This window comes from Rhineura floridana, chromosome 2, assembly GCF_030035675.1.
Source record: "Rhineura floridana isolate rRhiFlo1 chromosome 2, rRhiFlo1.hap2, whole genome shotgun sequence".
Taxonomy (NCBI): domain Eukaryota; kingdom Metazoa; phylum Chordata; class Lepidosauria; order Squamata; family Rhineuridae; genus Rhineura; species Rhineura floridana.
The window spans coordinates 214,436,139-214,463,583 of NC_084481.1; the positions used below are offsets into that span (position 1 = coordinate 214,436,139).

Sequence of the window (27,445 nt, forward strand, 5' to 3'; positions counted from 1 at the left end):
GTTGTGCTGTGCCACCCTAGTCAGAGGCAGCATGCTTCTGAAAACCAGTTGCTGGAAGCCTCAGGAGGGAAGAGTGTTCTTGCACTCGGGTCCTGCTTGCGGGCTTCCCCCAGCCACTGTGAGAACAGGATGCTGGACTAGATGGGCCACTGGCCTGATCCAGCAGGCTCTTCTTATGTTCTTATGTAGGGCTTTAAAGGTCAGAACCAGCACTTTGAATTAGGCCCGGAAACAAATTGGGAGCCAGTGGAGTCGATAAAGCACAGGGGTGATACGCTCTTACCTACACAAAGGAATGTGCATGTGCATGCAGTGATGTCTGTGTTCCTTCTGTAATTCGGCAGGAAATGGGACACAAAATCATGAGGCATATTGCGCCTGTAAAAGCAGGAGTGGTTTTAGCACTGGACCTTCCCAGACCAGCCAGTCTAGCTATCATACGAGTCTTCAGTTCTAGATCTGGCTCTGTTCTAGATCTGCATAGCCGGTGTACACTGGCCATACCTTGATGAAACGTGTTGCATAGTCCAGCTGTGTTGGTACTCAGCGTATGATCAAATAATTTTGGCAGCTAACATGGGTGCAGGCATAGTTTAGGCATACAAATGCTGCTGAATCTGTTAGGAGTGAACTTCTCTGTAACCCATGGAGCTTGTTCTCATCACTGGTTTGCATCCACTTTTTCTAAGGCCCAGTAAGTTTGTCAAAGAGGCAAACATAAATGTGTGTTAAGAACTTTTGTTTAGAGCAGACTTCCCCAACCTGGTGCTTTCCCATCAGCCCCAGCCAGCAAAGCTGCTGGGCAGGGATGATGGGACTAATAGGCTAACAATATCTGGAGGGCACCAGGTCGCGAAAGGTTGGTTTAGAGAAATGATAACAGAGTATACAAAGATAACAGATAACAGAGTATACAAAGACAGATGCAACATAACAAACATGTCAAAATAGAACAAAAGTTATTTTAACTTCAACTTTATTAGTGAAGTTATGTGTTAGCCAGATGAAAATGGACTGCCTTCAAGTTGATTCTGACTTATGACAACCCTATGAATAGGGTTTTCATGGTAAGCGGTATTCAGAGGGGGTTTACCATTGCCTCCCTCTGAGGCTGAGAGGCAGTGACTGGCCCAAGGTCACTCAGTGAGCTTCATGGCTGTGTGGGGATTCGAACCCTGGTTATTCAGAATATTTCTTTTTCTGTTCAGCAGTATGCAAAATAACTTCTTACGGTAATAGCGAAACAAAATAAATGACGCTAACTTGAACAAATTGTATAAATGTTTTACATCAATAACCAGCCTTTTTATATATTGAAATGAATCTTTATTGTTCCACAGTTCATCACATGTAAGAAGGAAAATAAAAAATACATATTAAAATACAAGTCATATTTCCAGGAACACAGTTCAACAGCATACAGTAAAGGGACAACAGCACTAAATTTCAAATAAAATTTCCTCTCCTGAGTGAAAAAGATACCCTGACTCACCCTTATTAAATGGAAAGTGTGATAAGGAGAGAGGGTGTTCACCTTGTGCTGACCTTCTGAGCAAGAGCAAATTCCAGAACAGTTAATGAGGAATCCGCTATAAATACAAATTGGAAGCATTTGGCTGTATTAAACTAACTTGTTCTAGCAGAACCTATTTTATTTATTAGATTTATATCCCACCCTTCCTCCCAGTAGGAGTCCAGGGTGGCAAACAAAACACTAAAAACACTCTAAAACATCATAAAAACAGACTTTAAAATATATTGCAACAAAACATCCTTAAAAACATACTAAAACAAAACATCTATAAAAACATGGTTTAAAAAAAAAAAACTTTTGAAACATCTTTTTTAAAAAAAGCTTTAAAAACATATTATAAAGCAATTCCAACACAGGGATTCCCACTAGCGCAACAGGACATTCTGCCGTCTCCAAATTTCTGGAGGGTCGGGAGAGCCCCAGATCAGTGCACGGGAGAAAGAGGGGGGAGATCGTTCTGTCGAGCAAGGAGAAATGCACGCAATCACAGAACTATCTCCTTGGCTCTGTGTTGAAAACCCATCATTTCCCCTAAAAGAAAAGGTTCACAGGTTTAGTTTTAGCCATGGGGTGGGAAGCTAGGGCAAATGGCAACATACTGCAGCTTGTATAAATGGTGAAATAAATGAATGTATCTCCTTTGCACATTACTGGGCGTGCCATGGAGAAACGCTGTATGCCTGCTAATTTGTAATATATGAAGTGGCCCTCTGGAATGAAGACAACAAAATTGTTCATGAAAAGCCTTCCACAGGCACTTTGTTATAGATTGTGACATTGAAAATGTGTGGTATTCTCAATCTTGTCAATCACAAGATTTGGGGTTAGGCCATAGTTTGTGGTAGAGTGCGTGCGTTGCATGCAAAAGGTCCCAGGTTGAAACCTGAGTGGAAGATACTTCTGTCTGAGGCTGTGTACACACGACAGTTTAAATTGGATTTGGTGCATCCCATACGTGGATGTTTTTTGCATCGTCCGCATGACATGATCCTCATCCAAGTGGAAGCTCACACTTTCCCCCATTTAATTTGGATTTTCCTGATCTGCAAATAATGCAGTAAAGAAAAATATATATAAAATTACATGTTACACAACTGTGGACATACTGAAATGCATTGCATGGGTGGTTTTGTTCAGTGTGTGCGATGATGATGATTAATCAAATTTATTTATTATTATTTATTAGATGCTTTGTTGGTTGCCATCTGTCTCCACACTCCATACTTCTGTTGGTGCTCCTCAGTGGGCTGTGGTGGGGCTGGGTGCAACACACGCTATTTTTTTAAAAAAATAGCCCGCTGTTTTGTGCTAGTTGGAAAACTTGTACCTCAAAATAAAATAAAATAAAAATTGGCCCCACACAGGGGTAAAGAAATACCTGAGCATATGCCTACAATGGATCTCAGGCTTTCGGGACTCAGGGAGAATGGGGAAGTATTAATTGTGTGCAATAACACACAGTGTGAATACATCCCGTCAAGCACGGCCCACCACTAGCATGAATGGGAAATACTGAAAGAGGGTTCAATTGAAAGCGCTCATGTGTTGATGAATGTGCACAAAAGCACACACAGAAAAATAGGCTCTCTGCGACCTGCATGTGCCTTAACATTCTGATGTGTACACAGCCTGAAACCCTGGAGAATGGCTGAGAGCACTAGTATGCACTGCTGCTGATATAGTAGTGGATAATAGAGGTTGAGGTAGATGGACCAAGGGTCTGACTTGGTACACCGCCACTTCCTATCATAGCTGATACCATATGCTCTGTTATCACTCCTGAATAATTTATTTGACTTAGAGGAGTAGGGACTTGAGAAGTATCACTTGGGTAATAATGATCTATGATTCTTGAATCGTTGGCTGTAGGCAAGTATTATTAACCTCTGTTTGAATCAGCGCAGTGCTTTTGTTAATCACCTTGAGGCAGCTCAAAAGTTGTCTGTAGGAAACATTGCTACATTGGGGAAAAAATACCCCTGAAATATTTGGCATGTTTCCAGATTTTATATGCATGGCAGTTTTTAAGTATTTAGCTTTTATTTTAAACATAGATCAACAACACTACCTGATAGAGCAAATTTCAGATGAGGACATTGATAAAGCCTTCAAATGAAACCAGCCAAGGCACCAGTTTTAGATGGATTCACATCGCAATTTTATAAAGTCTTCAAAGAACAACTAAAACCCAAACTGAAAATTGTATTTAATTCCATAGTGACAGGCGAACCTACACCACACACTTGGCAGGAATCATGTTTAGTGATTCTCTTAAAACCAGGAAAGGACCTAACACAAGTAGATTCATATCGACCTATAGCCCTTATAAATCAAGATGCAAAATATTTTAGCAATATATTGGCAGACAGGCTAGGTTTGATCTTACCTACTGTTATAGATAAAGATCAGGTTGGCTTCATTAGGGGCAGACACATAGCTGACCCAATTAGATGATTAATAAACATAATTTACTATGCCAGATGGACAAAAAAGCCTGTCTCTATAGTTTTGCTTGACTCTAGTAAGGCTTTTGACAAATTAAGCTGAGATTTCCTATATGCTTTATTAGAAAAAATGTCATTCCCGAAGGAATTCCTCATGGCTTTAAAACACCTATATCGAGGCAGCCAAGCCTCTATTCGACTAAATGGCTGGGACACAGCTAAATTCAACTTGAGAGAGGCACAAGGCAGGATGCCCTCTGTCACCCCTGCTTTTTGCCCTCTCTATGGAGCCTATGGCAAATAAAATTCACCAGAATGAATTAGTACAGGGAATAAAATCCACAGATTCAATACATAAAATAAATCTCTTCGCAGATGATGTTGCTTTAATGTTAGAAAACCTATTGTCTTCTCTACCAGCAGCACTCAAAGAAATTGCAGATTATGGTGGTGTATCAGGAATGGAAATTTAACTGCAAAAAATCTGAGATGTGGAATATTAATGTATCACCTCCTGATCAATTACATCTACACAAATTATCTAAAATTAAATTATGTCCTAAACATAAAGTACATTGGTGTTCTTATTACAAAAACTGGAAAATGATGAAGAAAATGAATTTTGATGTCATGGTAAGATCTGTTAAACTAGACATGAAAAAATGGAACAATCTTCAGCTTTCTTGGTTAGGTGGGATAGCCGCTGTGAGAATGTCGGTATTGCCACGTTTCAATTTTCTAATCCAGATCCTTCCACTTTGAATTGACATAAAAATAATGAAAAAATGGCAAAAAATTAATAATTTCATCCACCAAAACAAGAGAGCAAGATTTAGGAACAATGTTTTATATAAATCAACAAAATTGGGAGGACTTGGAGTACCAAATTTGACATGGTATCATGATGCAGCCCATATACGTTGCACACTTTTAATGATGAAACATTCACAGCAATGTACGTGGATCTCACTGGAGCGTGTCTCTCTTAACAGAAAACAGGCAGCAGCACTTCCATTTCTGATGCATCACCCTGTAGTTTTAAAATATTTTAAATCCTTTTGCATTTGCAAACCTTCAGGTCTGGACTGCTTGGATTAAACGTCTGGCTCCAGCCATCTCTCCTCTTGTACCTTTTTGCCATCATCTCATGTTTTATAATAGAACTAGGGAACAACAATTTAATGGCTGGTAACAAAAAGGTCTATATACAGTTAGGGACTTGTATATAGGCATAACTCCACTGACAGGTACTCAACTAAAAGAAAAACTAGGAACCTTATAGACAAACTGGCTGACAATTCACCAAGTAATACATTTTGCCTCTAATCCTATAGTGAGATCTCAGGACATCAGACTGCTCAGAACAGCTACTTTTAAACACTATATACACATCCAAAAACTTACTATCACATATCTATAAAATTCTCTGTGATGTAATGATGGGCAATCTGGACTCTTTAAAATCACTATGGGAATCAGATTTGAACTGTACAATTGAACCAGCTGAATGGCACAAGCTTTGGGGAAACGGCCATTAAAGTCTGTATCAGCAAAAATTAAAGAGAATAGCATAAAGACACTACATAGATGGCATTACACACCTCTCGGATGTCATAAAATAAATCCAAATTCAAACCCACTATGCTGGAGAGGTTACAAGCAACTGGGATCTTATTTCCACATGTGGTGGACCTGTGAGAAGGTCCAACGATTGTGGACCTTAATAATAGATGAAGTAAGTCTTATTACAGGTCGGAAGGTTCCTTGTGATCCTAGGCTAACATTACTGAACTTGTTTACTGGAGATTTAAAAGACTTATTGTTTAAAGAATTATTAACCCTTTTTATGGTAGCTGCCAGACAGGTCTTAACTCAAAATTGGAAGACAGCTGCTAACCTGACACTGGAGTCTTGGTATGAAAAAATATGGACCATTGCACTTATGGAAAAACTCTCTAAGCAACTTAAGGCTCTAAAAGACACATCAAACAAAGGTGACTTTGCGGAAACATGGTACACTTTTATTCAACATATTAGAGGCAACATGTCTAGGACACCTCCATCAACTCTGGCCATCTCTGGAGTAACCTGCTGAGACAATGAACATAACTAAAGCCTACAATTGACCACAATACTTACACATAACTTGTTAAATATCTTACCTCTGGGGGGAGGGGAAGAGTTAGGGGTACTTTTGAGTAAGATTGTTTGTATTTATTATTGAAAATGCACAAATAAAACTATTTAAAAAGTATTTAGCTTTTATTGAAAAGGTATTTTAATTATTTTGCTTATAAAAGGTCAACAAATTAAATGTTTGCAATCACTTCATACTTAAGTACTCTGGGAGCAAATATGTAATAAGATCATGTTAAGCCTGTTTACTTCTCTCTCTTTTATCTGCTGTTTAAAGGAAATGTTTATACTGTGCTCTTTTGAACACTGCGATTTCCCTTCCTTTATTCCACTGTCTGTTGCAGTGGTGACCGACATGGTGCCTGCTATATATTCTTGGACTCCAGCTTCCTATGTGTAGTCATAGTTCAGGTTTCCTTCAGCATGCACATTCTCTCACGTGTGTGTGCGCACACAGACACAGTATAGCAACTAGTTCCACATGGTGCAACCCCCCACTGTATACCAAAAACATACATGCACACTCCCCTGTGGCATGGGATCAAACTGTGAGGAAGTAGCTCACAGGTTGCTGTGAGGGTTGGGGGCAGTTTGGATTATTACATATACCCTGTACATAGTCACTGCTCACACTGGGGGGCAAGGAGGAACATCATGCATGCTAACACTTCCAGATCCAGAAGTGGAATATGTCGTTTGCAACATCCCAAGAAGTCCCATGTATGGCCCAAGTTCCCCCCAAGCCCCCCCTCCCGAGAGTCAGCAATGTGATTCTTAGGTAGAAAGTAGGAAGGGTATGTCTCAACTGGGCCAGAGAGAAAAAGGAAGGGACAGATGGCACTGATAACTAGAGTAAGCTTAAGGAAATAATATAAATAAAATGTTATGGCATTCTTTTATTTGGTTCAGTATAAATATGAAATAGATTTTCGTCTTTAGGGAGACTCCAACATGTAAGTAATTTCCTATATGAGGAAAATAATTCAGTTGGTCCAGAGGTCAATCTTAAAAATCTTGAAATGGTATTAAAACAGCATTGCCATCCTTATTACTTGGATCAACTTCCCCACTCTTTTTAAATGATGCCAAATTGGAAAAGGAGTAGCTTATGTTCCTAGAAAACAGCACTGTCAACTGTCCCTTGATACGGACAGTGCTAATTAGAAATTCACTCAAGGTAGGGCAAAATTTTCCTGGCTTATGAAATGTTCCTATTTTAAATAATCATGTCCCTGTATGCTATTGAAATTAAAAAAAACAATATTGCTCCTGCAGATGGTTGCCCCCTTTTTTATTTCGTTGGTTTCAATAACCCATATTCTGTCACTGAGAGCCAGTGTGGTGTAGTGGTTAAGGTGTTGGACTATGACCTGGGAGACCAGGGTTCGAATCTCCACATAGCCATGAAGCTCGCTGGGTGACCTTGGGCCAGTCACTGCTTCTCAGCCTCATGAAAACCCTATTCATAGGGTCTCCATAAGTCAGAATTGACTTGAAGGCAGTACATTTACATTTATATTCTGTCACTAGTTAGAATTATTGGAACGTATTGGCTTCATTTCTGGCCTGATATATTGTGAAGAAATTTTGAATGTCTTGTATTTCAAATAATTATACACCATAATACATTATATGTGTGTCTGTCTGTGTATATAACTTCCATGCTCCTTCTTGTCTCCCCACCCTCCACTCCCGTTGCTCTAGTATTGAGCTTTCTGACTGTCCTCTGTTGGTTACTGCTGGTTGTTTCCATCAGGTTTTTTTAAACTTTAAAACCAAAACATATTGAGATATCTGCATACAGAAAGCTTTGCTTAGAATATGCTGAAGTGTTTTGCAAACTCTTTGTGAAGCCTGCAGAAGCTTTTCTTCAAGGTGGTATGAGTAGTGGTTAGCTTGAATTGTCAAGACAGCTGATCAAGGAACTTGTTACGTGATTTAGGGTAGAGACAAACATACTCTTCTGCCAGATCCACCTCTCATTTCCGAAAAAGGGGGCAGACAATGCTAATCAAACCTCACCCCTTTTTACTGTAAAACCTGGTGGGAGTAGCTTGACTACATTTTTAAAAAATTGCTTCAAATGATTTTGCAGCTGATCAGCAGATCAACCCATTCCCCCTCCAGATGTGGCCAATGGAAACGCTTTGGTGTAGGTGACTAGTGTGCTCAGAGCGTTCATTCCTTAATCCTGATTCAAATAGTATTTAAGTACCTTTTTGCACTAGCACAAGGATTAGTACTAGTGCAATGGGATTTCTCCCCCTCCCCCTACATACCACCTGCACCATTCCCAAATCTGCTCAGGTCAGTTGGGGAAATCCCCAGAGGAAAATTAAGGGTTGCACGGGAGGAGAGAGAACATTCCTTTGTATAAGGAAAAATCCTTGCACAGATGGAACATTCACCTTAGAGCTATGTTGAATACAACCCAATATATGCAGGATTGTATGTTGATTGCATGAAAAAGTATGTCTTGTATTTGTAATTTCTTTTATATAAATGTTCTTTGTTCTTACATTCTTATTTTTACTGCATTCACTTTTATTCTGCTTTGTTTATGCACTTCTCATTCATGGATTAAGCAGGTCTCTGAGTCTTCTCAATGCATGCAAACTGAAAAAACCTGCTCTAAGGTGAGGGATTCTTACTAGTATTGTAATATGTCATTTCTGTTAGTATCTGTCTCCTGTCGCTCCTAGTGAAAATAGTATCTTGCATCACTATTAGTGTTTATTTGTAGTAGGAATTAAAAACTTGAGTAGTTGAAAGAAAAAGGGGGGAAACCCAACTGAAGTAAATTCTCATAACCAGCATTTTAAAATTCATTTTACAGTTTTAAAAGCATTAACTTTATTTCCTCTGTTTCTATACCAACATTTCTATATTAACATTTCTTGCTTCTCAGTGAGGATTTCTTGCTAATCCAAATGCCTTTACATAGAAATGTTTTATGTGCACTGAAGCTTTGCCTGTTGATGGCTTTGCTATTTGAAGCCCCTTTGAAATTTTTGCTGCTTTTCCTCCCAAGTTCTAGATGCAAAAGCTTTGTCACTGGGAGACGTATGGCCCTGCAGGAACCCCCACATGTGCAGTTGCTGAGCTACCCCACATGGGCCAAACCCAGGAAAGCTCTCTGACCAGCTCAGCACAATTTCATTGAGTGATTCTTTTTATATACTATTTGTTTATAAATATGCAATATGCAAGACCTTCCCCAGTCACTTGTCTGGGGATTTGTGCGTACCCAAAGATGATTTTGAACTACTACCAGGCAATACCATAAATTATTTTTTGAACTCTCCCCAGTTTCCAAACAGTTTGCTGAGGGAAGGGACTGCTGTTCCAGAAACAGAATAATCCTGTTGAGCATGGAGAGCTTGTTGCTTGGGTCCCTGCATTGTGGCCCCAGTCATCCTACATAAGAACATAAGAAGAGCCTGCTGGATCAGGCCAGTAGCCCATCTAGTCTAATGCTGCCCTGGGCTCCTAGTGGGAGGAAGGACAGGGTATAAATCAGATAATAAATAGTCTAGCATCGTGTTCTCACCGTGGCCAACCAGATGACCATGGGAAGCCTGCAAGCAGGACCTGGACACAAGAGCACTCTCCCTCCTGCGGTTTCCAGCAACTTGTATTCAGAAGTTCTGTAACTTAACTATGCGCTGTGTGAAGAAGTACTTTATTTTGTCTGTCCTGAATCTTCCAGCGTTCAGCTTCATTGGATGTTCACGAGTTCTAGTGTTGTGAGAGAGGGAGAAAAACCTCTCTATCCACTTTCTCCACACCATGCCTGACTTTAGTGTCCCAACAATGCCCCAGATCATTGCCCTGAGGCATTGTGGGAGTATCAAGATGGCAGGTGGCTCACAGGTGCCCACTGCAGAATGTGATAGTGCTGCTGCTGTCCATCATGGTAACACTCTGCCAGAAAGCCAGTAGGGTGGGGGAATCTCCTGCATGACACTTTGCTGGGAATGGGGACTCATATCTGGAACTGGCCTTCCTCTTGTCAGCAAATTCCCCTAAAGATAGTACTCACCCCAAAATAGTTCTTCAAATGCAGTTGCACCATAGATTTGTATAACGGCATTATGTTATCAGCAGTTTATTTTCAATTCCTTTCCTAATGATCCCTTGCATGGAATATGCCTTTTTCACAGCTGCTGCACACTGGGTTGACATCTTAATCAAGCTATCCACTACAATCCCAACTTCTCACTCCTAGTCAGTCACTGCCCATGGGCATATATGTGAAATTAAGATTTTTTGCCCTGACATGCATCACTTTACACTTGCTCGCATTAAATTGCATTTGCCGTTTTACTGCCCATTCACTCAGTCTGGAAAGGTCCTTTTGGAGCTCTTCACAATCTCTTTTTGTTTTAACAACCCTGAACAATTTAGTATCAGCAAACCTGGCCACCTCACTACTCATTTATGAACAAGTTAAAAAGTACAGGTCCCAATACTGACCCTTGGGGTACTCTAATTTCTACATTCCTCCAGTAGGAGAACTGTCCGTTTGTTCCTAGTCTCTGCTTTCTGCTGTTTAACCAGTTCCTAATCCACAAGAGGTCCTCCTCTTATTCCATGACCGCTAAGCTTGCTCAGAAGTCTTTGGTGAGGTACCTTGTCAAAAGGTTTTTGAAAGTCCAAGTAAACTATGTCTACCGGATCACCTCTGTCTATATGCTTGTTGACACTGTCAAAGAACTTCAATAAGTTGGTGAGACAAGACTCACCCTTGCAGAAGCCATGCTGCTTCTGCTTCAGCAAGGCTTGTTTTCTGTATGCTTGGTTATTTTATCTTAAAAAATACTTTCTGCCAGTTTTCCTGGGACGGACATTAAGCTAATTAGCCTGCAATTCCTGAGATCTGTCCTGGATCACTTTTTAAAGATAGGCGTTGCATTTGCCTCTTTCCATTCCTCAGGTATGGAGGCAGATCTGAGGGACATGCTACATATATTTGTTAGGAGATCAGCTATTTCACATTTGAGTTCTCTGAGAACTCTTGGGTGGATGCTATCTGGACCTGGTGATTTGTCAGTTTTTATTTTGTCTATTAAACCTAGGACTTCATCTTTTGTCCCCATTATCTGCCTCAGTTCCTCAGACTCCGTTCCTACAAACGTTAGTTCAGGCACAGGGATCTGCTCTGTATCTTCCACTGTGAAGAAAGATACAAAAAAATCATTTAGCTTCTCTGCAATCTCCTTATCCTGCTTTAGCACATTGTTGACTCCCTTGTTGTCCAACTGCCTCCCTAGATGGTATCCTGCTTTGAATGTATGTGAACAAAAAAATTTGTTGTTGGTTTTTATGTTTTTAGCAATGTTCTCCTCAAATTCTTTTTTAGCATCTCTTATTGTCTGCTTGCATCTCTTATTGTTTGCTTCTTTTGCCAGAGTTTGTGTTCCTTTTTATTTTCCTCATTTGGACAAGACTTCCATTTTTACAAAGAAGTCTTCTTTCCTCTAATAGCTTCTTTGACTCTGCTCATTAACCACTCTGGCATCCTTTGGGCTCTGGTGGTACCCTTTCTCATCTGTGGTATACACTCCATTTGAGCGTCTAATATTATGTTTTTAAACAATTCCCAAGACATTTTGAATGACTTGACCCTCTTGACTCTTGTCTTTCAACTTTATTTTACTAATGCCCTCATTTTTGGGAAGTTTCCCCTTTTGAAATCAAATTGACTGTGTTGGATTTTCTTGGTAATTAGACATTTACATGTATGTTTAATTTAATAACATTGTGGTCACTGCTCACAATCAGTTTGACAACACATCTCACACAAGGTCCTGGGCACCACTTAAGATTAAGTCCAGGGTCACCACCACCCTTATGAGAACAGTCCAAAGTGTTTAAATATACTTCAGTCAATTAACAATAAGATCACATTTCAGTGACTCTCCTCTACATGTGTCTTACGGTTCAAAGGAGGGTTCCTGAAATATTTATGACCTTAAATTAAACTTAGTTAAATGTCTTATGGCATGAAACATTTAACTGAATTTATTTTAAGGTCATAAATACTTAGAAGCATAAATCCATCTGTATCTGTTCTTAAGAGAAATTCCTCTTATCTTTACATTGTACAACCATGACTAGGAATGCCACAAAGAATTGGAAAAGCAAGTGCCCCTGTTTCATTGCAAATAGGTTCAAGTTGAGCAATATCCACTTGATTCTTCTTCAATCACTTTTACCGCCTCTGCCACATGCAGCGGCGTCACTAGCGGGAGTGCGGGGGGGGTGCGGACCTCTGGCGTGCGCCCTCCCAGGGGCATGGACGAGGTGGCTGGGCGTGCGTGCGCGCGCACGCGTGCACTCGATTCCAGCCACCCCGTCCATGCCCCTGAGAGGGCGCGCACCGGAGGGGCACCCAGCCGGAGAAGGCCTGGGAACACCGGCGCGCCTCCCTTGCCCCGCTGACGCTGCTCCCGGTCTTGCCCGCCCGCCTGCCTCAGAGGAGTTGGAGCAGCGGGCAACGGCGTGGGGCGGGGCGGCTCTGGGTGTCACCCCCCTCATGGTGACACCCGGGTGTGGGCCGCACCCTCCGCACCCCGGTAGTGACGCCCCTGGCCACATGTAAAACTTCCTTCCCACAAAGAGAACATAAGAAGAGCTTGCTGGATCAGGCTGCTGTCCCATCTAGTCTAGCATCCTGTTCTCGCAGTGGCCAACTAGTCAAGCAACTTACCTATTGGGATGGGTAAAGTGATGGCCAGTGCTCCAGATCCTTCCAGACAGGGCTGTAACCACAAATCTCAACATTCCCAGTGGGAAAATGATGCCATTTGCATTAGCTTCTGCCAGGGAGAAGGCCCTTTGGGCACTCACAGAAGTTTGACCCTTTTCAAATCAAACCTAGGGATGCTTTTGCTTCCCTAAGAATGACTGAGACCAGAATATGGTGATATGTTTGATTGCATGTACTGCAATTTTGTTTCTGTATTATTTTTATTCTTACTAAAGGTTACATATCCTGAAGCACTTATTTGAATACAAATTTCTGCATGCTTGCCCATGTTCCTAAAAGATGGGTTAATAATTTCAGTTCAGGATAGATTACTATTTGGGGATCGTACTTCTGAAGAATTCTGATATGTGGGCTCGGACTAATGGATTATGTTCATAAGTGGATGTCCTTCCTTTTCTATTAGCACTGTCAAAAGAACCAACTCAGCTGAACGAGTATCTCCTGGAGGTCGAAGGGAAAGCTATGGAGATTCCAAAATCAGCCGCAATCGTGCTGGATCCACAAGCAGTTCATCTAGCGGTAAAAAGAACAGTGAAAGGTAGGAAAACATCCACATGGCTCTTAAGGCTAGTTACTGTTTGTTGCTGCTGCGGTTACTAAAAGAATATTATATTCCAGGTATATGGCACTTTACAGACTGATGTAAGCAAAAAAAGAGTGGTCTGTTCCATAAGAAGGTTACAGTTTACATTTTGAAAGTGGGAGGAAACAAACAGAAAGGAATGGAATAAGTAGCAAGGTGACAAATAGGGAATGGGGAGAAGTTTGGTTTGATTAGGATTTTAATGTGAACCTAGCTAATTTGCACTTTCTGAAACAATATGTGAACCAAAACACAGGTTACCTTCGAAAGCCACATTTCTCCAGATTTTGTGCTGCAGTTCTCCAACTGAATAACCTGTGGAAAGATGTGTATATTAGGGGAAAGTATGCATAAAAATGCATATATTGGTGAAAATAACATAAAACGCATTGTATCGGGGAAAATTGCAGAAATGTGTGTCAGGCAAAATTGCATACAACATTTTTATTTTATGAGAAATTTGAATTAAATGCTGATGAATTTTCATGAGGACATTTTTTTTAAAAAAAATTGCAAATTGATGCAGAAATGTGAAGAATTGAAGATTTGAAAAAGAAGAAACAGAGAAACTGACAGATTTGTCTATTCCTGGTGATAAATGGGGTTAGGGGGAGGAATGGGAAAGGCAAGGGTAACCAGTAATGAATGTAAACAAATGTCAGCTACAAGTGGAGTGATAATTTGAGGGGAATTGCTTGAATAAACACCATCAATTTGCAGCAGGCATAGTGCTGCTCAAACAGGCTGATGCTCCTCTCCTTCCCTCCTTGCCAGACCTCCCTCCCTTTTCAACAAGGAGAAAAGGCCTTGTATTGTGGAAGGGGGATAGGGTAGCAGTTGATAAGAGGGTTCCAGTGAACACAAGAGAGGCCTGACAGGCTTCTTTGCAGGTGACAATTGATGCTTTCCTACTGTTGATCATTGATCTTGTAATAAAGCAAATATTCTTGTCAAATCCTTGCAAAATGCCTTGAGTTGTTTTGAGTGTTCAACAAAAGCACTCAGAGTGCTCAATTGTTTTTCAGAGCAATTACTTTGGTGATTTCCCAATCCCTAGTTGAAGCTACCAATCGGCAATCTTATGTGGACTTTTGAATTTAGTGGTAAACTTGCATAAAATTTCATGTTGGGGTGAATGAGGTGGTACTACATTGTTCCTGACAGACAAGCCTGCCAGAGTTCCAGGCTTATGTAGGATACTTCTTGGCAGTTGAGGGTGGTACATATGGAGAAATGAAAGTCCCAGCCATGGATATAAATGTGAAATAGGAGCAGAAATAGAACAAATTAAACCAGAACTATCACTAGAAGCTAAAATGATGAAACTGAGGTTATCATACTTTGGACACATCATGAGAAGACATGATTCACTAGAAAAGACAATAATGCTGGGAAAAACAGAAGGGAGTAGAAAAAAAGGAAGGCCAAACAAGAGATGGGTTGATTCCATAAAGGAAGCCACAGACCTGAACTTATAAGATCTGAACAGGGTGGTTCATGACAGATGCTGTTGGAGGTCACTGATTCATAGGTTCACCATAAGTCGTAGTCGACTTGAAGGCACATAACAACAACAACAAAGGAGCAGAAATATAAGGTGAAGAGAGGTTGTGAAGAAGGATGAGCTTGTCCTTCAAAGATAAGGAGATGCAGAACAGATGAAACACCTTTGTTGGGGTTGAGAAGAGGCATCACAAGCCCTCAGTGATGAGAAATGTGAATGACTTTGGTAGCAGAGTTTTGGATGGAAGAGAAATAACTGTGATGTTTCAAGGGAAGACCAAAGAATATTGTAGATGTTGTCAGGAGAACTCAAGAGCTTTCATCAGAATTTTAGCTGAAAGGATGGTGAGGAAGAAATAGATTTTTACAGTTTGTGTATAGATAAATAACATGACTTTGTGTCACTGTAAGCCATATTCCTGGTCGTGTGACTATAATTGCATGAGAGAAGAGAATGGCACTGTGCAAAATTGCCCTGCATGTGTCCCACATTGGCCCCTCCCTATGTGCTGCAGACATGACCCCCAAGGGTGAATAGCATTGGGGAGGGGCAGGGATGGAAGAGAAGTTCAGTTCAGTTTGTATTTAAAGGTGAACCTACCTAATTTGCACTTACCAAAGCAATGTGTGAACTAATATACAACCATCATTTGAAATTTGCATTTCTCCGAATTTTGCAGTGTGGTTCTCCAGCCAAGTAATGTGTAAAAAATGCATATACCAAGGTGGTATGGATAGAAATGCATATATTAGTGAAAAATAACATACAAAATGCATTGTATTAGGGGAAATTGCTTTGCAAACATATGCAGATCAGGCAGAATTGCACAGAAAAATATTCATATTAAACAAAATGCACGAACATGCTGATGAATTTTCAAAAAAGAGTTTGCAACGTGATGTGGAAAAATGGAGAACTGGACTTAAGGCTGGAAAATGAGAAGTGGAGAGAAACCAAAATTGTCAGATTTGCCCATCCCTAGGTAGGGTCCAGTGTGGGACATAGGGCTAACATAATTAGTACTCTAGTACATAGTACTCTTGGATGAAATAGATTATCTTGACCCATCCCAGTCTGGGTTCAGGCCTGGTTATGGGACTGAATCGGCCTTGGTCGTCCTGATGGATGACCTTTATCGGGAGAAGAACAGGGGGAGTACAACCCTGTTATTCTTATTTGATCTCTCAGCGGCTTTTGATACCATTGACCATGGTATCCTTCTGGGCTGACCTGGTGAGCTGGGTATTGGAGGCACTGTTTTACAGTGGTTCCGATCCTATCTCCAGGGTCGCTCTCAGATAATAGCATTGGGTGACTGTCTTTCAGCTCCCTGGCAGTTGTGCTGTGGGGTGGCACAGGTACCATCTTGTCCCCCAAGTTGTTTAACATCTATATGAAGCTCTTAGGAGCAGTCATCAGGAGCTTTGGGGTGAGGTGATGATGATACCCAGCTCTATTTCTCCGTAACATCTGAATCAGGAGAGGCCGTGCAAGCCCTGGACCGCTGCCTGGACTCTGTGGTGGGCTGGATGAGGGCCAATAAACGGAGTCTGAATCCTAGCAAGACAGAGGCACTGTGGGTTGGTGGTTCCCGACTTTGGATAATTGGTCAGTTGCCTGCTTTGGATGGGGTCATACTCCCTCTGAAAGAGCAGGTCTGTAGTCTGAGGGTGCTCCTGGATCCATCTTTGTCGCTAGAGGCCCAGGTGACCTCATTGGCTAGGAGTGCCTTTTACCAGCTTCGGCTGGTAAGACAGCTGTGGCCGTTTCTGGACCGGGATAGCCTGACCACTGTTGTCCACACACTGGTAACCTCCAGGCTGGATTACTGTAATGCGCTGTATGTGGGGCTACCCTTGAGGTTGGTCCGGAAGCTGCAGCTGGTCCCAAATGCGGCGGCGAGACTGCTCACTGGGGCAGGGTATCACCAACATGTCACCCTGCTGTTGAAAGAATTGCACTGGCTGCCCATTTGCTACCGGGCCAAGTTCAAGGTTCTAGTTTTGGTGTACAAAGCCCTATACAGCTCGGGACCAGGATACCTGAAATACCTTTCTTACCCCTTATATACCCAGTCGATCACTGCGCTCTGCAGGTGAGGGCCTCCTGCAGGTGAGGGCCTCCTGCAGATACCATCCTATCAGGAGGTTCGTTCTGCACAATATAGGAAATGGACCTTTAGTGTGGCAGCACCTACCCTGTGGAATTCCCTCTCCTTAAATATTAGGCAGGCGCCATCTCTGCTATCTTTTTGGCACCTTTTGAAGACTTTCCTCTTTCAACAAGCCTTTTAAGACGAGACCTATCCTAGTCTGCGTCTCTGTTAGAATTGCTTGTTAATATGTTTTTTAAATAATGTGTTAAACCCTTTTTTAAAAGATGTTTTTAAAGCTTTTTTAAAAAATGTTTTTAACGTTTTGTTTTAATGTATTTTAAGGTCTGTTTTTATGATGTTTTAAAGTGTTTTTAGCATTTCTGTTTGCCATCCTGGGCTCCTGCTGGGAGGAAGGGCGGGATATAAATCAAATAATAAATAAATAAATGCGTAGCTCTGTTCTCTTGTCTCACACAGTTATAATAGCATGATTCTGAACTCTTGAATAGAGCTATAGCAAATAAAGGAGGCGAAGGAGAGACAGGAATCAAAAGGATAACCAAGACTTTGTCCCTGGTGAACTGGGTGGATGCTGATTTTGTTGATTAGATACAGAGGGTCCTGAAAGAGGAGGGCTTGGGAGGAAAGATGAGCAGCTCAGTCTTATGAAAACGATGTTTCTTGATTATTTTCACAGCAAGCCTAAGGAACCGATGTTCAGTGCAGGTAACTGTTTTGCTTTCTCTATTTTTATAACTTTTGTGTGATGATACAAGCTTTTTCTAATCATGGTTTGAATTTTTGAAAGTAACTAGGCTTTCTATAGAGTTGACTAGTCAATGAAGCTTATTACTGTTTATTTCCTAAAACATGTCCTAGTTTACTTTACAGCGATCAACAAATGGCAATAAGCAGTTTCACATATTGTGGAGATAAATGTCCCTCCAACAGTTTTTAATTCCTCTACCACCTGACTGGCTCCCGATTTAGAAGTCAAACGGGGAAGGGGGGGAGCTGAGAGGAAATTGACAGGCACAGGGAGGGTTAACCACCCTCCTACTCACTGATCTTCTCCTGCTAGTGCCTGCCTGCCCCAAATATCTTAGTAATATAGGGCTGGGAAATGTGCATTTGCCAAGATAGCATCACATTTTGGGTCTCAATCCAAACTTTCTCAAGAAGGTTAAACTTAAAATCCTGCATTTAATTCATGTGAGCCTGATCTTGATCTTGTTGAATTTGGGATAGAGATGACATGGGGGAGCATCCATATCAGTGACAGATTTGGTTTTCTTTCCAAAATAGTCTTTGTTTACTTTCTACCATGCAAATGATATCATAATGATGCCTTAATATTGCTTTTAAAATAGGGCTACATGCTACTATTGCTGTGTAGAAGAAATGAACATTAAATGCAGTTCAATGAGTTAAAGAGAGCATCTGTTACAAAGCCCCTACACTAATGACCATTTTACCACATTTAATGTGTAAAATCTTCCTTACTACTTAGCACAGTCTTCATATGAAGTCCTGATTATTCCTGCTGTGAGCATAACATCCACAACTGCAGATAAAATCAGCAGTAATACCTACAGCCTTCCACGTTCAGCCTTTCTGGAAGAAATGGTTGCTGATGATGAGATGGTTCAGATGTCACTCCAAACCATGATTTGTTGTGACATCTGACCCAATGCCATCTGACAAACCATGTTTTGCAAGTGGTCACCATACTAGGAGCTGGAAGTTTGAAGCTGGTTTGTAAAGCACAATATGTGCAAAACTGCTCTGGGTTTTACCATGATTAAAAAAGAAGAAAAGTTTGGGACATTCCTCTGCCCTCGCAACCTACTGTTTGGGATGGCCATCTGGGATTATTGTGGATCATGGGGGAAGATGGAAACTGCACAAACCCATGGTTGGTTTGTACATTTCAAACAAATCATGGTCTGGAGTCTAAATTGCAGTTAGTGCAACCTGTTACATGTGAATCATCCTGTTAACCCATGGTCCATGTGAGTGCTATCTGTGGTGATTCAAACTGCTTGCATGAACCAAAAAAGGTATTACCTGAACAGGACATAACATAATATAGCTGGGGAATCCATAGAGCAGGGATTTAGGTGAGCCTGACTGTTCTTGAATACGTCTTTATCTAGCCCTTCTATCTCTGTCTCTGTAATCACAAGGGAAGCGTCGTGTGACACATTGCAAAGGTAGGTAGGCCTCCCTTCTGAAACCTCATAGCTCTCTAAGCAAACCTATTAACAAGGCAAAAGGAACTGTCTCAATAGAGATAACATATGTCTTGTGCTGCAACAACAGCTTCAAAGAAGTTCAGTTTTCCATAGGAGGACTACCATCAAGCAGGTTATAACTCCACCTATCGTCCGAAGGCAAGAATGTTTTTGAAGTCAAGACTAGGGGCGTCAGGCCCCTCCCACTCTCCAGTTCATTCTTGCCTTCGTCAATTCAAGTTGGATATATAGCTTAGCGTCTAGATAAGTTTTTGTGTATTTGTGTGACAGGGTGTGGAGGTTTTGTGTGTGTATTCCATTTTATTTCCTTCCCTCTGTCTTTTACTTTAGAGTCTGTGGGACTGACTGTACTTTGTTTGTCTTTGTACTTAAGGGGGATCCCCTTTTTGTCTATTTTTTCCCTCAGTCCCTAGCTATTTACTGGGAGACCGTGGCTGCGGTTCTCCCTTCCTAAGGCGGCGGACGCAGCCTTGTTACGGGAGTTTGCGGCTGCAGCTCCCTGCCTAGCCGAATGGCGATTCTGGGAGACCACAGCTGCGGTTCTCCCTTCCTCAGTCGGCGTACGCAGACTTACTCCAGGAGCTTGCGGCTGCAGCTCCCTGCCTAGCCGAACGGCGATTCTGGGAGACCGCGGCTGCGGTTCTCCCTTCCTCAGCCGGCGGACGCAGACTTAATCCAGGAGCTTGCGGCTGCAGCTCTCTGCCTTGCGCCACTGCTCTTTTTTCAACTCGCCGCCTATTTTCGCGGCAGCTCCCTTAGTTTTTTCTCCAGAGCCTGCGGCTACGGCTCTTTCTACTTTCAGTGTCCCTTTCTGGTTGGGCTGCCCCGCCTCCCCCGGCTCGTTCTGCGGCATTTTAAATCTCGCCGCGACTGCCTTCGGAGCCTGCGGCTGCGGCTGCGGCTCCTTATTCCCCTCACTTGCTGAGTCTGTCCCGCGGCTGTAGAGATCTGGCTTGCTCTCTAAGCCGTGATCGCGCTTCTCAGCCCCGCGGCTCCAGAGCGTTTTTTGAGGCCGTTTTTTGAGCTCGCTGGTGCTCCCCTGTGACTGCCATTGCTTCTTCATCGCCCCAAGCCTTTCTGATTGGCCAATTTTCCTGCTCTTTTCGCAGGCGCCATTTTGTTCCTCCCCCTTTTTTCCCGCCCTTTCTGTTTGGTCCTTTCCATAGTAAACAATTCTGTTCTAGGCCTTTTCTGTCAGTTTCTGCCTTTTCTGTCAGTTTCTGTGTGTATGCTGCAGAGCAGAACCTCTATAATCCTGCTATAAGTTCTTCAACACAAACTGCTGCCTGAAGCTGACTATTGAAGCTGTTTCGTGTATCCAGCCTAGTTGGAACTGTACATTCCTCCCCATCCATGGCCGTGTGCAAAGCCTGTTTGGAACTGTGCATTCTGCCCCATCCGTGGCCGTGTACCAAGGCTGTTTGAAATTGTACATTCTGCGTATACTCAGGCTGTCTGGAACTGTACATTCTGCCCCATCCGTGGCCGTGTACCAAGGCTGTTTGATCTGTACATTCTGCCCCATCCGTGGCCGTGTACCAAGGCTGTTGATACTGTACATTCTGCCCCATCCGTGGCCATGTACCAGCGCTGTTGAAATTGTATATTCTGCTCCATCCGTGGCCGTGTACTTAGCCATCTGAGCCGGTGCATTCTGCCCCATCCGTGGCCGTGTACTGAACCCCCTAGAAAATATATGATGGCGGAACAGCCAGCGACAACTCAGGCAACCAAGCCGAAACAATCTAAGGCGGCCAAGCATAAGCACACCAAAGCAGTTGCCAAAACTAAACATCTATCCAGCCACAGCACAACCAAGCGGCCATGCTACGTCTCTGTTCCAGTTTCCGAGGGGGTGGGCCAGGAACAGTTAACGAATCTATTTCACTCTCTGACTGCTTCCTCCTCCGAGGAGGACTTTGCTGGGTTTCCTGACCAACCAGCAGCCAGCCACCCTCCTCCCATATTACCACCTAGGGCTTATTCATCTTCACAGCCTGCTGAGCCGTCCATAACGTCACCTCTGCAAGCACAACCATCTACCTCACCGGGGCTGCAGCTGTCTCATGAGTTCATATCACAACTACAAGACATGCTGTCGTTCTTCACTCAAACACAGTCACCGTCACAAGTCATCGCCATTCCTCAGCGCAGTGTGGACCACTATGTACGCAATGAGGCAGATCCATCATGCTCTCCAAATCCTTTTGACATTGCCAGGGGCAGGTTTGTTGATGACGTTTCTTGTGGGGAGGAGTCACCATTTGCTGTGCAAGCCGAAGGAGACGAATGGAGTGATCATTCGGAACATGAGGAGGATACATCTTATCGCCTGTTTGATGCCTTAGATTATCAGCCCCTTGCTCGCAGAGTATTGAACACCCTTGGTCTCCAATCTACACAACCTGCAGCTGCCACTCCCGCTATTAAAGGGGCCAGGATCTTGAAATCCCCCACACCAGCAGAGCACTACCTTCCTGTGCCAGATCCTATTGCTAAACTGACCAAGGACGAATGGTCTCATCCATTACAAACACACCGTTTTAACGCCCTTGCGGACAGACTTTACTCTTTGGCTCTGGACTTTACAAGCAGACTGGCCGTCCCTGGCATAGACGAGCCAATCTCCAGTCTAGTCTCTAGATCCCTTTTGCCGAGGGAAGGAGATTCATCTTTAAAGGACGCCGCTGAGCGGAGGCTGGACTTTGCCTTACGCAAGAATCATGAGGCCACTGCTTTCTCCATACGAGCCTCTGCATCAGCTTCCATCTTTTCCAGGGCAGCGATGATGTGGTTGGATGACCTCTTAGATGATCCTAATCCCGATCCTGTCTCTCTGAGGAGGTCACTGATGAAATTGCGCAAGACAGCGGCTTTTGTGGCTGATGCCACCTTGGACGCAAATCAGCTGGGAGCACGAGCTATGGCAGCTCAGGTAGTCGCTTGACGGACCCTCTGGCTTCGTCACTGGCAAGCGGACTCTACAGCCAGAGTTAATTTATCAAGGGCACCATATTCCGGCTCATTACTCTTCGGCGAGGAAGCCCTAAAGGGAGTGCTTGTTGACCCCAAGGATGCTTGAAAGCCTGTCCTGGCCACTGTCAGGAACGTTGATCGCAGGCCTTTCAGACGTTTCACCTCATACCGCACGACCCAGCCCTTTCGAGGAACGCAGCCCGGGGGACGAGGCCGCGATTTCCGAACCTATGATTTCCATTCCTCCAGGGGAGTCTGGAACAGACGTTTCCCAGGCAGAGGTCAGTACCAGGGGCGCAGAGGTACCTCAACGTCCTCATATAGGGGAGGGTCTCGCCAGCACAGACAGTACTGATGCGATACCGGTTGGGGGCAGACTGCTTCTGTTTGGAGACCATTGGCTGCGTCTGACTCAGGTCGCCTGGATCAGAGATCTTTTTTGTTATGGCTATGCACTAGAGTTTTCGGCAATTCCTCCAGACAGATTTCATCCCTCCCCTTGTCCCAGGGCACCAGCCAGGCACTGCATCATGCAGACAGCCATACATCACCTCTTGGACACAGCGGTGATAGAGCCAGTCCCTACAACAGAGAGGTCAGAAGGGGTGAACTCCCTCTTATTTGCTGTGCCCAAACGAGATCTGTCATGGAGGGCGGTGTTGGACCTCAAGTTCATCAACCGTTTCGTAAAGTATCACAGGTTCATAATGGAATCCCTCCACTCCATTACAGAAAGCCTTCAAGAAGGAGACTTCCTGGCTTCTATCGACCTAAAGGAAGCGTATCTCCATGTGCCTATTTGCATAGCCCACAGAAAATTCCTTCAGTTTGCTTTTGGCCCCCAGCATTTTCAATATCGAGCGATGCTTTTCGGCCTCTCATCTGCCCCGAGAGTATTTACCAAGGCCTACGGCTGGCTAGTCAATTTCGACAAAAGCCATCTCCAACCAACCCAATGCCTACAACATCTAGGGGCGATGTTGGACACCCTGCAGGCGATGGTGTTCCTGTCTCCAGACCGCATAACTGCTATCACAGACATCTCACAGTCTCTGATGCACCACGCAACTGCAGACGTCATGCTTCTAGCCAGGGCTCTCGGAATGTTGGTGTCCACCATCCATATTGTGCCATGGGCTCGAGCTCATACTCGCCAACTCCAGTGGGCTTTGTTGCCGTTTCAGCAGGACATTGCCAGATCAAATCATCGAGCAATTCCCTTGAGCCCTGCACTGCGTCTTTCATTCTGCTGGTGGACGAGGGTCCCACATCTCACCCAGGGCACTCTGTTCAGAGAACCCCACAGGACTGTTGCCAGTCTCCTTGGCTAGGGAGCCCACTGCAACTCCCAGTTCGTTCAGGGGGTTTGGACCACAGCAGAGCAGACTCAGAGCATCAATTGGCTGGAACTGAAGGCTGTCCACTTAGCTCTGCTCTGTTTTCAGTCTCTGTTCCACTTGGACCATGTTCTTATTCGAACGGACAACACGTGTGCCAAATCTCATTTAAACAGGCAAGGGGGGACCAGGTGCCGTCCTCTGCAGAACCTAGCTTCCCTCATATTCGACTGGGCAGAGCAACATCTGCAATCCTTAAAAGCAGAACATCTCAGAGGAATATGGAATGTGACAGCAGACTGGCTCAGCAGACAACAGGTCTTTCCGGGAGAATGGAAACTTCATCCAACCATTTTCCATCTTCTCCAGTGTCGGTTCGGCATCTTCTCAGTCGATCTATTTGCCTCCAGTCACAATTGCCGGCTACCCAGGTACTTCGCTCGATACCTGGACACGACAGCGGAAGCGGTGGATGCCCTATCGCTACCGTGGCCGGATGGCCTATTGTACGCCTTCCCTCCAATACCACTGTTAGCCAGAACCTTGAGAAAGGCACGACGCGAGAGGGCCAAACTGGTTCTGATAGCTCCATATTGGCCCTGTTGACCGTGGTTTTCGGATGTCCTTGCCATGTCAGTGACAGACCCTTGGACGCTCCCGGTCAGGCCAGACCTCTTATCCCAGGGCCCAATTGGCTCAAGCTAACAGCGTGGCTTTTGAACGGGGAGATTTAAGGTCTGCTGGCCTGTCTGACGCTGTTATTGACATTATCTTGACCTCAAGACGACCATCCACCACCCGTATATATCAACATACTTGGGTGGCATTCTCCAGGTGGTGTCAGTCCCAGCACCTCGATCCTTCCCAGGCCACAATACAACAGGTGCTGCAATTCCTTCATAGGGGCCTCCTGATGGGACTTAGACCCAACACCTTACGTAGACATGCGTCCACTCTGTCGTCCATTCTCTCGGTGTCCTCCGCTGGTGCTCCTATTGCCTCGCACCCGTTCATCAAACGTTTTCTGAGGGGAACTGCGTTACGCTCACCGGCTGTATTCCACCGTTTTCCCTTATGGAGTTTGTCGAAGGTCCTACAGGCTTTACAACGCCCTCCGTTCGAGCCCCTTAGGACTGTGCCTTTACATCTGTTGTCATTCAAGGTCCTGTTCCTGATCGCGATCACCTCTGCGAGACGAGTTTCGGAACTGGGCGCATTGTCTTCTGCCCGCCATCGCTGTGTCTTTCACAAGGACTCTGTTGTGCTGAAAACTGATCCTTCCGTCCCAAGGTCAATTCAGTTTTCCATTGCAACCAGGACATTGTTCTTCCTTCATTTTGTCCGAATCCTACCCATCCTCTAGAGAAGGCTTGGCATTCATTGGATGTTCGGAGGGCTCTCGACACCTACCTGTCTAGGACCCAGGATATACGACGAACTGAGTCTTTGTTTGTATCCTTTCATCCACGTTCTGTGGGGGATAAAGTAGCTAATTCCACCTTATCCCGCTGGTTGCGTGCATGTATTACCTTAGCCTATGAGTCCCTTAAGCTTCCAGTTCCAGCTAGTATAACAGCTCATTCCACTAGGTCAGCGGCCACTATGGCTGCTTTTGCTACCAACGCTCCTGTTGCTGATATTTGCAGAGCTGCTGTTTGGTCTACCCCACACTCGTTTATAAGGCATTACAAAATAGATTGTTATGCCTCTGCTGATGCCTCTTTTGGCAGACGAGTGTTGCAACAGGTTCTTAATGATGATTAGGATGTGGGTGGTCCCTCCCTGTTATGGGCTGCTTTGGTACATCCCGCTTGATGGCAGTCCTCCTATGGAAAATGGACCATTTGTCTCACCTGAAGGGTGATTTTCATAGGAGGACTGCCATCACGACCCTCCCAGTTGGAGGATACCTAGATATTTTTGGATTTTTTTTCATATATTCCTGTTACACTATTATATTAGATTTACTAGTGAAGTCAAGACTACTATTAATGTTATATCGCTACGTTAGAGTCATATTATTATGATTATTGCTATTGTGTTGTGTCTTTGCTGGTAGGCCCGTTGGCCTTTTCTCCTGCATTTTTAGATATCTCTCTTTGGACTCGCTGCGAATGAACTGGAGAGTGGGAGGGGCGTGACGCCCCTAGTCTTGACTTCAAAAACATTCTTGCCTTCGGACGATAGGTGGAGCTATAACCCGCTTGATGGCAGTCCTCCTATGAAAATCACCCTTCAGGTGAGACCAATGGTCCATTTCTTGTGATCAAAGTTCTTGCAGAGCATCTACTGGGTTCTAAGCCTTGTAGAATTTAATCCTAATGGATTTTCACACAGATTTTTAGTTGATCTGGTCAAATGAATGGTCATGAAAAGATACAAAAGTTAAGAGAGCTATATGGCAACACATGAATGTATCATTGTGTGATAATAGTTGCTTGGCACTTCAACTGAAAAGCCATGTGATAGAGCCTGCTCTATATAGTTTGTTTGGTTAGCATCCTAATGTGTTCCTAAAAAAGCATTTGGTTCTAGAGTGGTATTGCAGTGCTTGTTCACATCCTGAATTGTCCCTGGTAGATCATAGACTTAACCTGAGTTGCCAACAACCAATGTGCAGTGGCTAACAGATATTTCAATGCTGTTAACGTATTAGGTTGTATCCAGTTGTGCCCCTCTGCTCATTGAAGGCTGTTGGATCCAGAGGCATATATGAATAATAATGGGTGGGCGGAAAGCAATTTTAACTGATTTCTTCCTTCTCTGCAGGTCCCTGACACCCCTTCCTCTGAATCTGCTTCACAGGGTTTGGGAAAGTCTCCAGATAGTGTTAGAGGGAGTGCAGGAGACTGCAGCAGAAAGGAGGAATTAGTAAAAATCACCTTCCTCCTCCTCCTGTTCATGGAAGCCTCTTTTGGAGCAAAGAGCTTTCCATGAGCAGAGGGATACCATTGGATATAGCCCTATATTAATGTCAAATTAGGTTTGATGGATGATGTTGGGAGTGCTTGTTAATAATTAACATATAACCAAATTGTAATCTATGCACATTTTTTGTTCGTGTAAACAGATTTGTGTTGCATTATACAAATGGTTTATTCATAACTAATTTGCCATTAATCTGCATCTCTGAAATTTTATATAAGGCTAAATTCTTAATCATTGGTTAATCTGTGCTTATGAACCATATTGTTGAACAAGGCATATACAACTAATTCTGCAACATTTTATGGAAGTAATTTGAGGTGATGCTGGTCTCAAGCTTTCTGCCATTCTCATGGCATTCAGTGTTACTTTTCTGTTCTGTTTGCAAGCTGTTCTTGCAGTATTACAGTAATACTGCAGGTGCTTTATTTAAAGTTTAACGATTGGTTTTTGTATCCAGTGGCTTCACTTCCATAACCCAGTATCTTCTCTTGCAGTTTGTTATTCGAAGACACTTGCCATCTGTTGTTCTTCATGAGTCTTTGAATACTAAAGCAGAAAAGCTTACATAGCTATTCAAAGTGGTACAGGACATGTCACTGTCCAGATCAACCTACCAGAATAGTGTAATTAATATATATAAATTCCATATACCTGTTACAAAATGATGGCCTGGACAGTAAATTTAGCTAGATGTTTGCCTGGAAAGGATTGTTATTCATTCTTGGCATGTGACTGATAGCAAGGTTTGTTTAGGCTAATTGTGTGTTCTCAGGACTAGAGTTTCCACAGCTCAATACCTTGATTCTAAGCATTTGTACCAGTAATGTCCTAGCAATAAAAGTATAATGTTGTGAAGTGTAGTGATCTAGTGATGCAATAAT

The 27,445-nt window shown here is 43.4% G+C and overlaps 1 protein-coding gene across 9 annotated transcripts in view; it reads left to right on the plus strand.

Moving 5' to 3' along the window:
- EML1 (EMAP like 1) overlaps positions 1-27,445 on the plus strand; it is a 212,413-nt gene that overhangs the window by 134,551 nt on the left and 50,417 nt on the right. For 6 of the 9 annotated variants that reach the window (XM_061612128.1, XM_061612135.1, XM_061612132.1 and 3 more), the window contains exons 4-7: positions 8,703-8,750; positions 13,290-13,424; positions 17,766-17,794; positions 19,255-19,281. In XM_061612128.1, coding sequence (XP_061468112.1) covers positions 8,703-8,750; positions 13,290-13,424; positions 17,766-17,794; positions 19,255-19,281 — 239 coding nt within the window. The remainder of the gene's footprint in view (positions 1-8,702; positions 8,751-13,289; positions 13,425-17,765; positions 17,795-19,254; positions 19,282-27,445) is intronic. The other 3 variants (XM_061612127.1, XM_061612129.1, XM_061612130.1) reach the window with 3 other exon arrangements.